The 14,259-nt window shown below is 38.1% G+C and overlaps 1 protein-coding gene across 1 annotated transcript; it reads left to right on the top strand.

Annotated features, from left to right (window-relative positions):
• The first annotated feature begins 12,444 nt into the window (after window positions 1–12,444).
• Window positions 12,445–13,732, top strand: LOC107829800 (early nodulin-like protein 21). Its single transcript, XM_016657267.2, has 2 exons — window positions 12,445–12,775; window positions 13,344–13,732. The coding sequence occupies exons 1-2, from the start codon at window positions 12,586–12,588 to the stop codon at window positions 13,655–13,657; spliced, it is 504 nt and encodes a 167-aa protein (XP_016512753.1). The 5' UTR covers window positions 12,445–12,585; the 3' UTR covers window positions 13,658–13,732.
• Window positions 13,733–14,259: the final 527 nt, after the last annotated feature.

Raw genomic sequence — 14,259 nt, 5'->3', positions numbered from 1 at the left:
CAATCGGTAGATTTGATATCTTTGAACCGTCGATCTTTGGTGTATACCTAGACAACCATAAGTCACACAATCAACCCTTAACCGTCTTTGGTTCTCATTGTTGTGTTCGTTTCAGCCATGAACACCGCCTGGTTTCATAAGTGCGTAGAGAACTGGCCTTACAAAGTTCTCCTTGAAGCGGCTCACACTTCACACTTAAATAGGTGATTCCTAAACGTGTCATCCTGTAGATACACTATTTGATATACCCCGTATCAAATTTAGAAATCATTAAAAAGCCTTAATGCTTTATCCTTGGTACTGAACATTGTCTCATCACGAGAATGGACTAAAATTTTATTTGACAATGTTGAACCGTCATTAATGACTTTGTTTGATCTCTTTGAACCTAGATCTTGGGATCTCCAGTCTTCTAGGTAGAGTTACCGCCACAATGACTTGTTCTCGGCCATAGCCCCATTCCCCTTGATGATTTCTCAACTACCTCTCTAGTTAGGCCTTTTGTAAGTGGATCCGACACATTATCACTTGACTTTACATAGTCAATTGTGATAATTCCTCTAGAGAGTAATTGCCTAACGGTTTTATGTCTTCGTCGTATATGACGAGATTTACCGTTATACATGACGCTCCCAGCCCTTCCAATTGCCGCTTGACTATCACAATGTATGCATATTGGTGCCAACGGTTTGGGCCAAAATGGAATGTCTTCCAAGAAATTCCGGAGCCATTCAGCTTCTTCACCGGCTTTATCTAAGGCTATGAATTCAGCCTCCATTGTAGAGCGGGCAATACATGTTTGTTTGGACGACTTCCAAGATACCGCTCCTCCACCAATAGTGAATACATATCCACTCATGGACTTAGAATCAGGTGAACCGGTGATCCAATTTGCATCACAGTATCCCTCAATCACCGCAGGGAAATTACTGTAGTGCAATTCAAAGTTCTGGGTATGTTCTAAATATCCCAAAACTCGTTTCATTGCCATCCAATGAGATTGGCCTGGATTGCTCGTATATCGACTCAGTTTACTTATAGCACAAGCTATGTCTGGTCGTGTACAATTCATGATATACATTAAGCATCCCAATACACGAGCATAGTCCAATTGTGATATGCTTTGGCCTTTGTTCTTTGCTAATGCAAGATTCATGTCAATTGGAGTCTTTGCAACTTTAAAGCCCAAGTGCTTGAATTTTTCAAGTACTGTCTTAATATAATGAGATTGTGACAATGCCAGACCTTGAGGAGTCTTATTGATCTTAATTCCCAGAATTAAATCAGCAACTCCCAAGTCTTTCATATCAAACTTGCTATTGAGCATACGCTTAGTAGCATTTATGTTGGCAATGTCATTACTCATTATCAACATATCATCCACATATAGGCAAACAATGACTATGTGATTTGGAACATTTTTAATGTACACGCATTTATCACATTCATTTATCTTAAAACCATTTGACAACATTGTTTGGTCAAATTTCGCATGCCATTGTTTGGGTGCTTGTTTTAGTCCGTAAAGAGACTTAACAAGTCTACATACCTTCTTTTCTTTACCTGGAACCACAAACCCTTCAGGTTGTTCTATGTAAATTTCTTCCTCCAACTCTCCATTTAAGAAGGCCGTCTTAACATCCATTTGATGAATTTCAAGACCATACACTGCAGCTAATGCTACTAACATCCGTATGGACGTAATTCTTGTAACTGGAGAGTATGTATCAAAGTAGTCTAGACCTTCTCGTTGTCTATACCCTTTGACTACGAGCCTTGCCTTGAAAAATTAATTCTGCAAAATATAAGTTAACGTAATGAAACAATAATAATAAATTCGAGCCCACTGAATTCACAGTGTTTCCTTAAGGAATTTAATCCCCTCCTAGTACCCAAGGTAATGGATTATTTCCTCCCAGGATAGAACGAATAACACACTGGTGTAGCGGTACTTCAAACCCCAGTGTTTCGGCGAACACAAAGTTCGGTAGCAAATCACACTTACAGTTGCTTTGTTTGAAGTTAAAAAACAATGCAGAACGAAGGAGTATATACTCAGAAAAACGTATGGAAGTTCTGAGAGGAAGGAGTGCAATGTATATCCAATTTGTTGAGCGAATTGTATGTTGAGTTTAGTATCTTTCTTCAACATTTGCTGCTCATATATATAGCAGCCAAGAAGGAGTGCAAGACCAAACGTCCACCCTTCATGGTGGAGCAAGCATTACATATTTGTGGAGCAAGCACTTCATATTTGTGGAGCAAGCACTTCATGGTGGGAAGACCATTATCCGGCTGCCAAATTATCAATACACGGATTGGAAAATATCCGTTTACAAATACGGATAATCTTACGTTAATATTTACTATTAACAAATAAATTTGGTCCAAAAAATTAATCAATCAATCGATCATTTGACCAAATCCAAATCCAAATCCAAATCCGAAGCCGAAGCCGAAGCCGAAGCCGTAGCCGTAGCCGAAGCCGAGCCGAGCGAGCGACGACGACGACGGCGCGAGGCTTGCTTTCTTCTTAACTCTTTAAGAGCTACAAGAAGAGAAATTATATATATACCCACCAAAAATGTCTTCCACTTCCAATATGGGACAATGTCTCATTGTTAAGAGGGGGAAACTTAAAATTTTACTCAAAATTTTATTTTTCCTCCATTTCCCATTCACCCTCATTTTAAGAATATTACATCTTAAAAATAAAACCTCAACAATCCCCCACATGAATGGAGAATGGCTATATCACGGAAGTATGCATGAAAAAACTGTGTGATTTACAAGCAAGGATTAATTGCATCTGGATAAGTAGGTTTCCCTTTGAACTTTCCGTAGTAAACTTATGTCGGATATACTCGGTCAATCGGTAGATTTGATATCTTTGAACCGTCGATCTTTGGTGTATACCTAGACAACCATAAGTCACACAATCAACCCTTAACCGTCTTTGGTTCTCATTGTTGTGTTCGTTTCAGCCATGAACACCGCCTGGTTTCATAAGTGCGTAGAGAACTGGCCTTACAAAGTTCTCCTTGAAGCGGCTCACACTTCACACTTAAATAGGTGATTCCTAAACGTGTCATCCTGTAGATACACTATTTGATATACCCCGTATCAAATTTAGAAATCATTAAAAAGCCTTAATGCTTTATCCTTGGTACTGAACATTGTCTCATCACGAGAATGGACTAAAATTTTATTTGACAATGTTGAACCGTCATTAATGACTTTGTTTGATCTCTTTGAACCTAGATCTTGGGATCTCCAGTCTTCTAGGTAGAGTTACCGCCACAATGACTTGTTCTCGGCCATAGCCCCATTCCTCTTGATGATTTCTCAACTACCTCTCTAGTTAGGCCTTTTGTAAGTGGATCCGACACATTATCACTTGACTTTACATAGTCAATTGTGATAATTCCTCTAGAGAGTAATTGCCTAACGGTTTTATGTCTTCGTCGTATATGACGAGATTTACCGTTATACATGACGCTCCCAGCCCTTCCAATTGCCGCTTGACTATCACAATGTATGCATATTGGTGCCAACGGTTTGGGCCAAAATGGAATGTCTTCCAAGAAATTCCGGAGCCATTCAGCTTCTTCACCGGCTTTATCTAAGGCTATGAATTCAGCCTCCATTGTAGAGCGGGCAATACATGTTTGTTTGGACGACTTCCAAGATACCGCTCCTCCACCAATAGTGAATACATATCCACTCATGGACTTAGAATCAGGTGAACCGGTGATCCAATTTGCATCACAGTATCCCTCAATCACCGCAGGGAAATTACTGTAGTGCAATTCAAAGTTCTGGGTATGTTCTAAATATCCCAAAACTCGTTTCATTGCCATCCAATGAGATTGGCCTGGATTGCTCGTATATCGACTCAGTTTACTTATAGCACAAGCTATGTCTGGTCGTGTACAATTCATGATATACATTAAGCATCCCAATACACGAGCATAGTCCAATTGTGATATGCTTTGGCCTTTGTTCTTTGCTAATGCAAGATTCATGTCAATTGGAGTCTTTGCAACTTTAAAGCCCAAGTGCTTGAATTTTTCAAGTACTGTCTTAATATAATGAGATTGTGACAATGCCAGACCTTGAGGAGTCTTATTGATCTTAATTCCCAGAATTAAATCAGCAACTCCCAAGTCTTTCATATCAAACTTGCTATTGAGCATACGCTTAGTAGCATTTATGTTGGCAATGTCATTACTCATTATCAACATATCATCCACATATAGGCAAACAATGACTATGTGATTTGGAACATTTTTAATGTACACGCATTTATCACATTCATTTATCTTAAAACCATTTGACAACATTGTTTGGTCAAATTTCGCATGCCATTGTTTGGGTGCTTGTTTTAGTCCGTAAAGAGACTTAACAAGTCTACATACCTTCTTTTCTTTACCTGGAACCACAAACCCTTCAGGTTGTTCTATGTAAATTTCTTCCTCCAACTCTCCATTTAAGAAGGCCGTCTTAACATCCATTTGATGAATTTCAAGACCATACACTGCAGCTAATGCTACTAACATCCGTATGGACGTAATTCTTGTAACTGGAGAGTATGTATCAAAGTAGTCTAGACCTTCTCGTTGTCTATACCCTTTGACTACGAGCCTTGCCTTGAAAAATTAATTCTGCAAAATATAAGTTAACGTAATGAAACAATAATAATAAATTCGAGCCCACTGAATTCACAGTGTTTCCTTAAGGAATTTAATCCCCTCCTAGTACCCAAGGTAATGGATTATTTCCTCCCAGGATAGAACGAATAACACACTGGTGTAGCGGTACTTCAAACCCCAGTGTTTCGGCGAACACAAAGTTCGGTAGCAAATCACACTTACAGTTGCTTTGTTTGAAGTTAAAAAACAATGCAGAACGAAGGAGTATATACTCAGAAAAACGTATGGAAGTTCTGAGAGGAAGGAGTGCAATGTATAGCCAATTTGTTGAGCGAATTGTATGTTGAGTTTAGTATCTTTCTTCAACATTTGCTGCTCATATATATAGCAGCCAAGAAGGAGTGCAAGACCAAACGTCCACCCTTCATGGTGGAGCAAGCATTACATATTTGTGGAGCAAGCACTTCATATTTGTGGAGCAAGCACTTCATGGTGGGAAGACCATTATCCGGCTGCCAAATTATCAATACACGGATTGGAAAATATCCATTTACAAATACGGATAATCTTACGTTAATATTTACTATTAACAAATAAATTTGGTCCAAAAAATTAATCAATCAATCGATCATTTGACCAAATCCAAATCCAAATCCAAATCCGAAGCCGAAGCCGAAGCCGAAGCCGTAGCCGTAGCCGAAGCCGAGCCGAGCGAGCGACGACGACGACGGCGCGAGGCTTGCTTTCTTCTTAACTCTTTAAGAGCTACAAGAAGAGCAATTATATATATACCCACCAAAAATGTCTTCCACTTCCAATATGGGACAATGTCTCATTGTTAAGAGGGGAAACTTAAAATTTTACTCAAAATTTTATTTTTCCTCCATTTCCCATTCACCCTCATTTTAAGAATATTACATCTTAAAAATAAAACCTCAACAATCCCCCACATGAATGGAGAATGGCTATATCACGGAAGTATGCATGAAAAAACTGTGTGATTTACAAGCAAGGATTAATTGCATCTGGATAAGTAGGTTTCCCTTTGAACTTTCCGTAGTAAACTTATGTCGGATATACTCGGTCAATCGGTAGATTTGATATCTTTGAACCGTCGATCTTTGGTGTATACCTAGACAACCATAAGTCACACAATCAACCCTTAACCGTCTTTGGTTCTCATTGTTGTGTTCGTTTCAGCCATGAACACCGCCTGGTTTCATAAGTGCGTAGAGAACTGGCCTTACAAAGTTCTCCTTGAAGCGGCTCACACTTCACACTTAAATAGGTGATTCCTAAACGTGTCATCCTGTAGATACACTATTTGATATACCCCGTATCAAATTTAGAAATCATTAAAAAGCCTTAATGCTTTATCCTTGGTACTGAACATTGTCTCATCACGAGAATGGACTAAAATTTTATTTGACAATGTTGAACCGTCATTAATGACTTTGTTTGATCTCTTTGAACCTAGATCTTGGGATCTCCAGTCTTCTAGGTAGAGTTACCGCCACAATGACTTGTTCTCGGCCATAGCCCCATTCCCCTTGATGATTTCTCAACTACCTCTCTAGTTAGGCCTTTTGTAAGTGGATCCGACACATTATCACTTGACTTTACATAGTCAATTGTGATAATTCCTCTAGAGAGTAATTGCCTAACGGTTTTATGTCTTCGTCGTATATGACGAGATTTACCGTTATACATGACGCTCCCAGCCCTTCCAATTGCCGCTTGACTATCACAATGTATGCATATTGGTGCCAACGGTTTGGGCCAAAATGGAATGTCTTCCAAGAAATTCCGGAGCCATTCAGCTTCTTCACCGGCTTTATCTAAGGCTATGAATTCAGCCTCCATTGTAGAGCGGGCAATACATGTTTGTTTGGACGACTTCCAAGATACCGCTCCTCCACCAATAGTGAATACATATCCACTCATGGACTTAGAATCAGGTGAACCGGTGATCCAATTTGCATCACAGTATCCCTCAATCACCGCAGGGAAATTACTGTAGTGCAATTCAAAGTTCTGGGTATGTTCTAAATATCCCAAAACTCGTTTCATTGCCATCCAATGAGATTGGCCTGGATTGCTCGTATATCGACTCAGTTTACTTATAGCACAAGCTATGTCTGGTCGTGTACAATTCATGATATACATTAAGCATCCCAATACACGAGCATAGTCCAATTGTGATATGCTTTGGCCTTTGTTCTTTGCTAATGCAAGATTCATGTCAATTGGAGTCTTTGCAACTTTAAAGCCCAAGTGCTTGAATTTTTCAAGTACTGTCTTAATATAATGAGATTGTGACAATGCCAGACCTTGAGGAGTCTTATTGATCTTAATTCCCAGAATTAAATCAGCAACTCCCAAGTCTTTCATATCAAACTTGCTATTGAGCATACGCTTAGTAGCATTTATGTTGGCAATGTCATTACTCATTATCAACATATCATCCACATATAGGCAAACAATGACTATGTGATTTGGAACATTTTTAATGTACACGCATTTATCACATTCATTTATCTTAAAACCATTTGACAACATTGTTTGGTCAAATTTCGCATGCCATTGTTTGGGTGCTTGTTTTAGTCCGTAAAGAGACTTAACAAGTCTACATACCTTCTTTTCTTTACCTGGAACCACAAACCCTTCAGGTTGTTCTATGTAAATTTCTTCCTCCAACTCTCCATTTAAGAAGGCCGTCTTAACATCCATTTGATGAATTTCAAGACCATACACTGCAGCTAATGCTACTAACATCCGTATGGACGTAATTCTTGTAACTGGAGAGTATGTATCAAAGTAGTCTAGACCTTCTCGTTGTCTATACCCTTTGACTACGAGCCTTGCCTTGAAAAATTAATTCTGCAAAATATAAGTTAACGTAATGAAACAATAATAATAAATTCGAGCCCACTGAATTCACAGTGTTTCCTTAAGGAATTTAATCCCCTCCTAGTACCCAAGGTAATGGATTATTTCCTCCCAGGATAGAACGAATAACACACTGGTGTAGCGGTACTTCAAACCCCAGTGTTTCGGCGAACACAAAGTTCGGTAGCAAATCACACTTACAGTTGCTTTGTTTGAAGTTAAAAAACAATGCAGAACGAAGGAGTATATACTCAGAAAAACGTATGGAAGTTCTGAGAGGAAGGAGTGCAATGTATAGCCAATTTGTTGAGCGAATTGTATGTTGAGTTTAGTATCTTTCTTCAACATTTGCTGCTCATATATATAGCAGCCAAGAAGGAGTGCAAGACCAAACGTCCACCCTTCATGGTGGAGCAAGCATTACATATTTGTGGAGCAAGCACTTCATATTTGTGGAGCAAGCACTTCATGGTGGGAAGACCATTATCCGGCTGCCAAATTATCAATACACGGATTGGAAAATATCCGTTTACAAATACGGATAATCTTACGTTAATATTTACTATTAACAAATAAATTTGGTCCAAAAAATTAATCAATCAATCGATCATTTGACCAAATCCAAATCCAAATCCAAATCCGAAGCCGAAGCCGAAGCCGAAGCCGTAGCCGTAGCCGAAGCCGAGCCGAGCGAGCGACGACGACGACGGCGCGAGGCTTGCTTTCTTCTTAACTCTTTAAGAGCTACAAGAAGAGCAATTATATATATACCCACCAAAAATGTCTTCCACTTCCAATATGGGACAATGTCTCATTGTTAAGAGGGGAAACTTAAAATTTTACTCAAAATTTTATTTTTCCTCCATTTCCCATTCACCCTCATTTTAAGAATATTACATCTTAAAAATAAAACCTCAACAATCCCCCACATGAATGGAGAATGGCTATATCACGGAAGTATGCATGAAAAAACTGTGTGATTTACAAGCAAGGATTAATTGCATCTGGATAAGTAGGTTTCCCTTTGAACTTTCCGTAGTAAACTTATGTCGGATATACTCGGTCAATCGGTAGATTTGATATCTTTGAACCGTCGATCTTTGGTGTATACCTAGACAACCATAAGTCACACAATCAACCCTTAACCGTCTTTGGTTCTCATTGTTGTGTTCGTTTCAGCCATGAACACCGCCTGGTTTCATAAGTGCGTAGAGAACTGGCCTTACAAAGTTCTCCTTGAAGCGGCTCACACTTCACACTTAAATAGGTGATTCCTAAACGTGTCATCCTGTAGATACACTATTTGATATACCCCGTATCAAATTTAGAAATCATTAAAAAGCCTTAATGCTTTATCCTTGGTACTGAACATTGTCTCATCACGAGAATGGACTAAAATTTTATTTGACAATGTTGAACCGTCATTAATGACTTTGTTTGATCTCTTTGAACCTAGATCTTGGGATCTCCAGTCTTCTAGGTAGAGTTACCGCCACAATGACTTGTTCTCGGCCATAGCCCCATTCCTCTTGATGATTTCTCAACTACCTCTCTAGTTAGGCCTTTTGTAAGTGGATCCGACACATTATCACTTGACTTTACATAGTCAATTGTGATAATTCCTCTAGAGAGTAATTGCCTAACGGTTTTATGTCTTCGTCGTATATGACGAGATTTACCGTTATACATGACGCTCCCAGCCCTTCCAATTGCCGCTTGACTATCACAATGTATGCATATTGGTGCCAACGGTTTGGGCCAAAATGGAATGTCTTCCAAGAAATTCCGGAGCCATTCAGCTTCTTCACCGGCTTTATCTAAGGCTATGAATTCAGCCTCCATTGTAGAGCGGGCAATACATGTTTGTTTGGACGACTTCCAAGATACCGCTCCTCCACCAATAGTGAATACATATCCACTCATGGACTTAGAATCAGGTGAACCGGTGATCCAATTTGCATCACAGTATCCCTCAATCACCGCAGGGAAATTACTGTAGTGCAATTCAAAGTTCTGGGTATGTTCTAAATATCCCAAAACTCGTTTCATTGCCATCCAATGAGATTGGCCTGGATTGCTCGTATATCGACTCAGTTTACTTATAGCACAAGCTATGTCTGGTCGTGTACAATTCATGATATACATTAAGCATCCCAATACACGAGCATAGTCCAATTGTGATATGCTTTGGCCTTTGTTCTTTGCTAATGCAAGATTCATGTCAATTGGAGTCTTTGCAACTTTAAAGCCCAAGTGCTTGAATTTTTCAAGTACTGTCTTAATATAATGAGATTGTGACAATGCCAGACCTTGAGGAGTCTTATTGATCTTAATTCCCAGAATTAAATCAGCAACTCCCAAGTCTTTCATATCAAACTTGCTATTGAGCATACGCTTAGTAGCATTTATGTTGGCAATGTCATTACTCATTATCAACATATCATCCACATATAGGCAAACAATGACTATGTGATTTGGAACATTTTTAATGTACACGCATTTATCACATTCATTTATCTTAAAACCATTTGACAACATTGTTTGGTCAAATTTCGCATGCCATTGTTTGGGTGCTTGTTTTAGTCCGTAAAGAGACTTAACAAGTCTACATACCTTCGTTTCTTTACCTGGAACCACAAACCCTTCAGGTTGTTCTATGTAAATTTCTTCCTCCAACTCTCCATTTAAGAAGGCCGTCTTAACATCCATTTGATGAATTTCAAGACCATACACTGCAGCTAATGCTACTAACATCCGTATGGACGTAATTCTTGTAACTGGAGAGTATGTATCAAAGTAGTCTAGACCTTCTCGTTGTCTATACCCTTTGACTACGAGCCTTGCCTTGAAAAATTAATTCTGCAAAATATAAGTTAACGTAATGAAACAATAATAATAAATTCGAGCCCACTGAATTCACAGTGTTTCCTTAAGGAATTTAATCCCCTCCTAGTACCCAAGGTAATGGATTATTTCCTCCCAGGATAGAACGAATAACACACTGGTGTAGCGGTACTTCAAACCCCAGTGTTTCGGCGAACACAAAGTTCGGTAGCAAATCACACTTACAGTTGCTTTGTTTGAAGTTAAAAAACAATGCAGAACGAAGGAGTATATACTCAGAAAAACGTATGGAAGTTCTGAGAGGAAGGAGTGCAATGTATAGCCAATTTGTTGAGCGAATTGTATGTTGAGTTTAGTATCTTTCTTCAACATTTGCTGCTCATATATATAGCAGCCAAGAAGGAGTGCAAGACCAAACGTCCACCCTTCATGGTGGAGCAAGCATTACATATTTGTGGAGCAAGCACTTCATATTTGTGGAGCAAGCACTTCATGGTGGGAAGACCATTATCCGGCTGCCAAATTATCAATACACGGATTGGAAAATATCCATTTACAAATACGGATAATCTTACGTTAATATTTACTATTAACAAATAAATTTGGTCCAAAAAATTAATCAATCAATCGATCATTTGACCAAATCCGAATCCGAATCCGAAGCCGAAGCCGAAGCCGAAGCCGAAGCCGAAGCCGAAGCCGTAGCCGTAGCCGAAGCCGAGCCGAGCGAGCGACGACGACGACGGCGCGAGGCTTGCTTTCTTCTTAACTCTTTAAGAGCTACAAGAAGAGCAATTATATATATACCCACCAAAAATGTCTTCCACTTCCAATATGGGACAATGTCTCATTGTTAAGAGGGGAAACTTAAAATTTTACTCAAAATTTCATTTTCCCTCCATTTCCCATTCACCCTCATTTTAAGAATATTACATCTTAAAAATAAAACCTCAACAATCCCCCACATGAATGGGGAATGGCTATATCACGGAAGTATGCATGAAAAAACTGTGTGATTTACAAGCAAGGATTAATTGCATCTGGATAAGTAGGTTTCCCTTTGAACTTTCCGTAGTAAACTTATGTCGGATATACTCGGTCAATCGGTAGATTTGATATCTTTGAACCGTCGATCTTTGGTGTATACCTAGATAACCATAAGTCACACAATCAACCCTTAACCGTCTTTGGTTCTCATTGTTGTGTTCGTTTCAGCCATGAACACCGCCTGGTTTCATAAGTGCGTAGAGAACTGGCCTTACAAAGTTCTCCTTGAAGCGGCTCACACTTCACACTTAAATAGGTGATTCCTAAACATGTCATCCTGTAGATACACTATTTGATATATATATATATATATATATAATCCTAATAGTATCTTTATATTATTGTATGGTGGGCTAAAATCAAAATATATTAAAAAGACCATGAAACTTGTTTTATAAAATTCATATAATATTGAGACACAAAAAAACCTACATGACTTTGATCTAGTGGTGAGAGCGCAACTCATGATGTGTGAGTTAAGCGCACGTCATATGATATTGAATTTTTCTCTTAAGTGAAAATGGTAAAGAGTGAGCCCATTATCCTTTGTGTTTTGAACCTTGCGACATTTGTATCGGGGATTTCTTAATTAAAAAAGATGTGACATAAAAGAAATTACTTTCTGGTGTATGGATCAATCAAATGTGACAAAAAGAAATAGTTAATTTAGAGAATTTGAGTTGAAATTAGAAAGTAAAATGGTGAGAATCATGAAAAAAAGACTATACATAAAGGAAGAAAAATAAAATTGATGAGAAGATAAATATATTATTTAATTTAATGAGAAAAATTTATCCAATAAACTCACTCATTCTTACATCTACGAAATGTTAAAAATTATTAAAATTTGAAATCTTTTATTAATAATGCCGCCCTTGTCAACCAGACAGCCACTAAGGCCACCACCTCCTTCACGTTTCCATTTTTTCCTCTCACCCACGTTAAGTATGTGCACGTCTATTTAACTGATATATATACGTAATAACTGCTTACCTGTGTTACTAAACACAAAGATTTGTTAATTCTGATCCTTGGAAATTTCTCATTATCATATCACACTCTGAAAAAGCTTTTCCGTCTAGGCATTTTTCTCTTCATCTCTGAGCTCTTAATTAATTAATTAATTACCGCCTGTGATAATTAACTTGTGATTATGGCTTTCTTATGCTCTCGTAACATGCTCATCTCAATTTTAGTGATGATTTCTCTTCAAGTCGTGTATGTCTCCTCCTTGGAATTCCAAGTTGGTGACACCACTGGTTGGGCAGTTCCTCCCTCAAATAACACCAATTTTTACAACAATTGGGCTTCCGCTATGAGGTTCAAAGTCGGCGACACCATTCGTAAGCGCTGTTTAACTTACAACTTTCATGTAAATAGCAGCCTACTAGCACAAATGATTTAAGTTATTAATTAGGTTTAAGTTTTGTACTCTGAACAATGAATAAATTTCAGGTTAAATTAACTTATAATAATATGTCGCTCTTCATATATATCACGATGTTGTACATTTTTATTTTTATTTCATCTGGTTACTAACATTCATAGCAAGTCCAAGATAAAATAACAACAACAACGATCCAGTAAAATCTCACAAGTGAGATCTGGGAAGGGTAGTGTGTATGCAGAACTTACTGCTACCTCGATGGAGTAGAGATGCTGTTTCTGAAAGACCCTCGGCTCACGAAGATGGAAAAGATCAGAAGAGATAGTAACTTTGAAATTTCTTTATGTGTCTATAAAATTCTTTACATGCTTATAAAAACTTAATTTTTTTGTTTTTATATTTTAATTGCTTTTAACATGTTATTTGCCTTCTTTTCTACGTTGCCAATTAGACAGTTATTTGTAGTTGAACTTTACTTAACCTATGATAGTACAATTTCTTACACCAAAATTGTTGGGATTCAGGTTTCAAGTACAAGAAGGACTCAGTAATGGAGGTGACAGAGAATGAATACAAGAAATGCAACTCAACACGCCCCCATTTCTTTTCCAACACAGGAAACACGATGTTCAAGTTGGATCGTTCTGGCTATTTTTATTTCGTGAGCGGAGCAGCAGGACACTGTGAGAGAGGAGAGCGTATGATCGTCAGGGTTCTGGTACAGGATGTGATCAATGATTATTCTGCAGCGTCAGCTCCCGCATTGGATTTGGCACCCTTTCAACAACTTTATGCTCTTCCTCTTGTGTTCTTTCTTTTCGTTTCACATCTCTACTAGATAGCTACATCTTTAGTTTTATCAATTTGTTGCTGATTTCTAGCACTAGTTTATGTTGGATTGCTGTTTTACGCCTTTTAGGTTTTGTGTCTGTTCATTCTTATTACTGATCTGTTCCATTTTATATGATATTATTCCATTTTTTATCAATTAAAAAAGAATGACACGTCTTCAAAAAAAAGTGTGTGTGGTGGGGGGAGGGATCTTTTAGTTGCTAGAACTGAATCAAGAATTAAAGACCAAGGTAACAAATCAAGTATTAAATGACAATCGAAAGTTGTACCAGCTTTGACGATAGGAAGTCATGAGAGGGAAAAATGAGAAAGAACAGGGCATTCAAATTTGAATAATCAACTCAAGTATATACTATTGACTGCATTACTTACCCCATTTACCCATTTTTTGGCCTTTTAATCTATTTATATACTTTGTTTTTTATTGTTTAACTTCACTAGAAAAGAAAATTTTAGGAGAGTATGAATGTTAAGCTTTGGAATCCAAGTATGGAAAAGCTTCTTAGCTGTAATGGAGGAAGCAATCAGAAGCTTCTGGAAGATCGACTGAAGAGAAGAAGTAGAGAAACAGAGATGGAGTCTCTAATT

This window comes from Nicotiana tabacum, chromosome 17 (assembly GCF_000715075.1).
Source record: "Nicotiana tabacum cultivar K326 chromosome 17, ASM71507v2, whole genome shotgun sequence".
Classification (NCBI taxonomy): domain Eukaryota; kingdom Viridiplantae; phylum Streptophyta; class Magnoliopsida; order Solanales; family Solanaceae; genus Nicotiana; species Nicotiana tabacum.
The sequence above is the reverse complement of the archived record's forward strand: the minus strand, read 5'-3'. Positions and strand labels throughout refer to the sequence as shown.

What these genes read in the sequence shown, in the direction of transcription:
- LOC107829800 (XM_016657267.2), top strand. Translation starts at nt 12,586, where the DNA reads ATGGCTTTCTTATGCTCTCGTAACATGCTCATCTCAATTTTAGTGATG. An exon ending in CAAAGTCGGCGACACCATTC is followed by an intron (nt 12,776 to 13,343) that starts GTAAGCGCTGTT and finishes GTTGGGATTCAG; the next exon opens with GTTTCAAGTACAAGAAGGAC.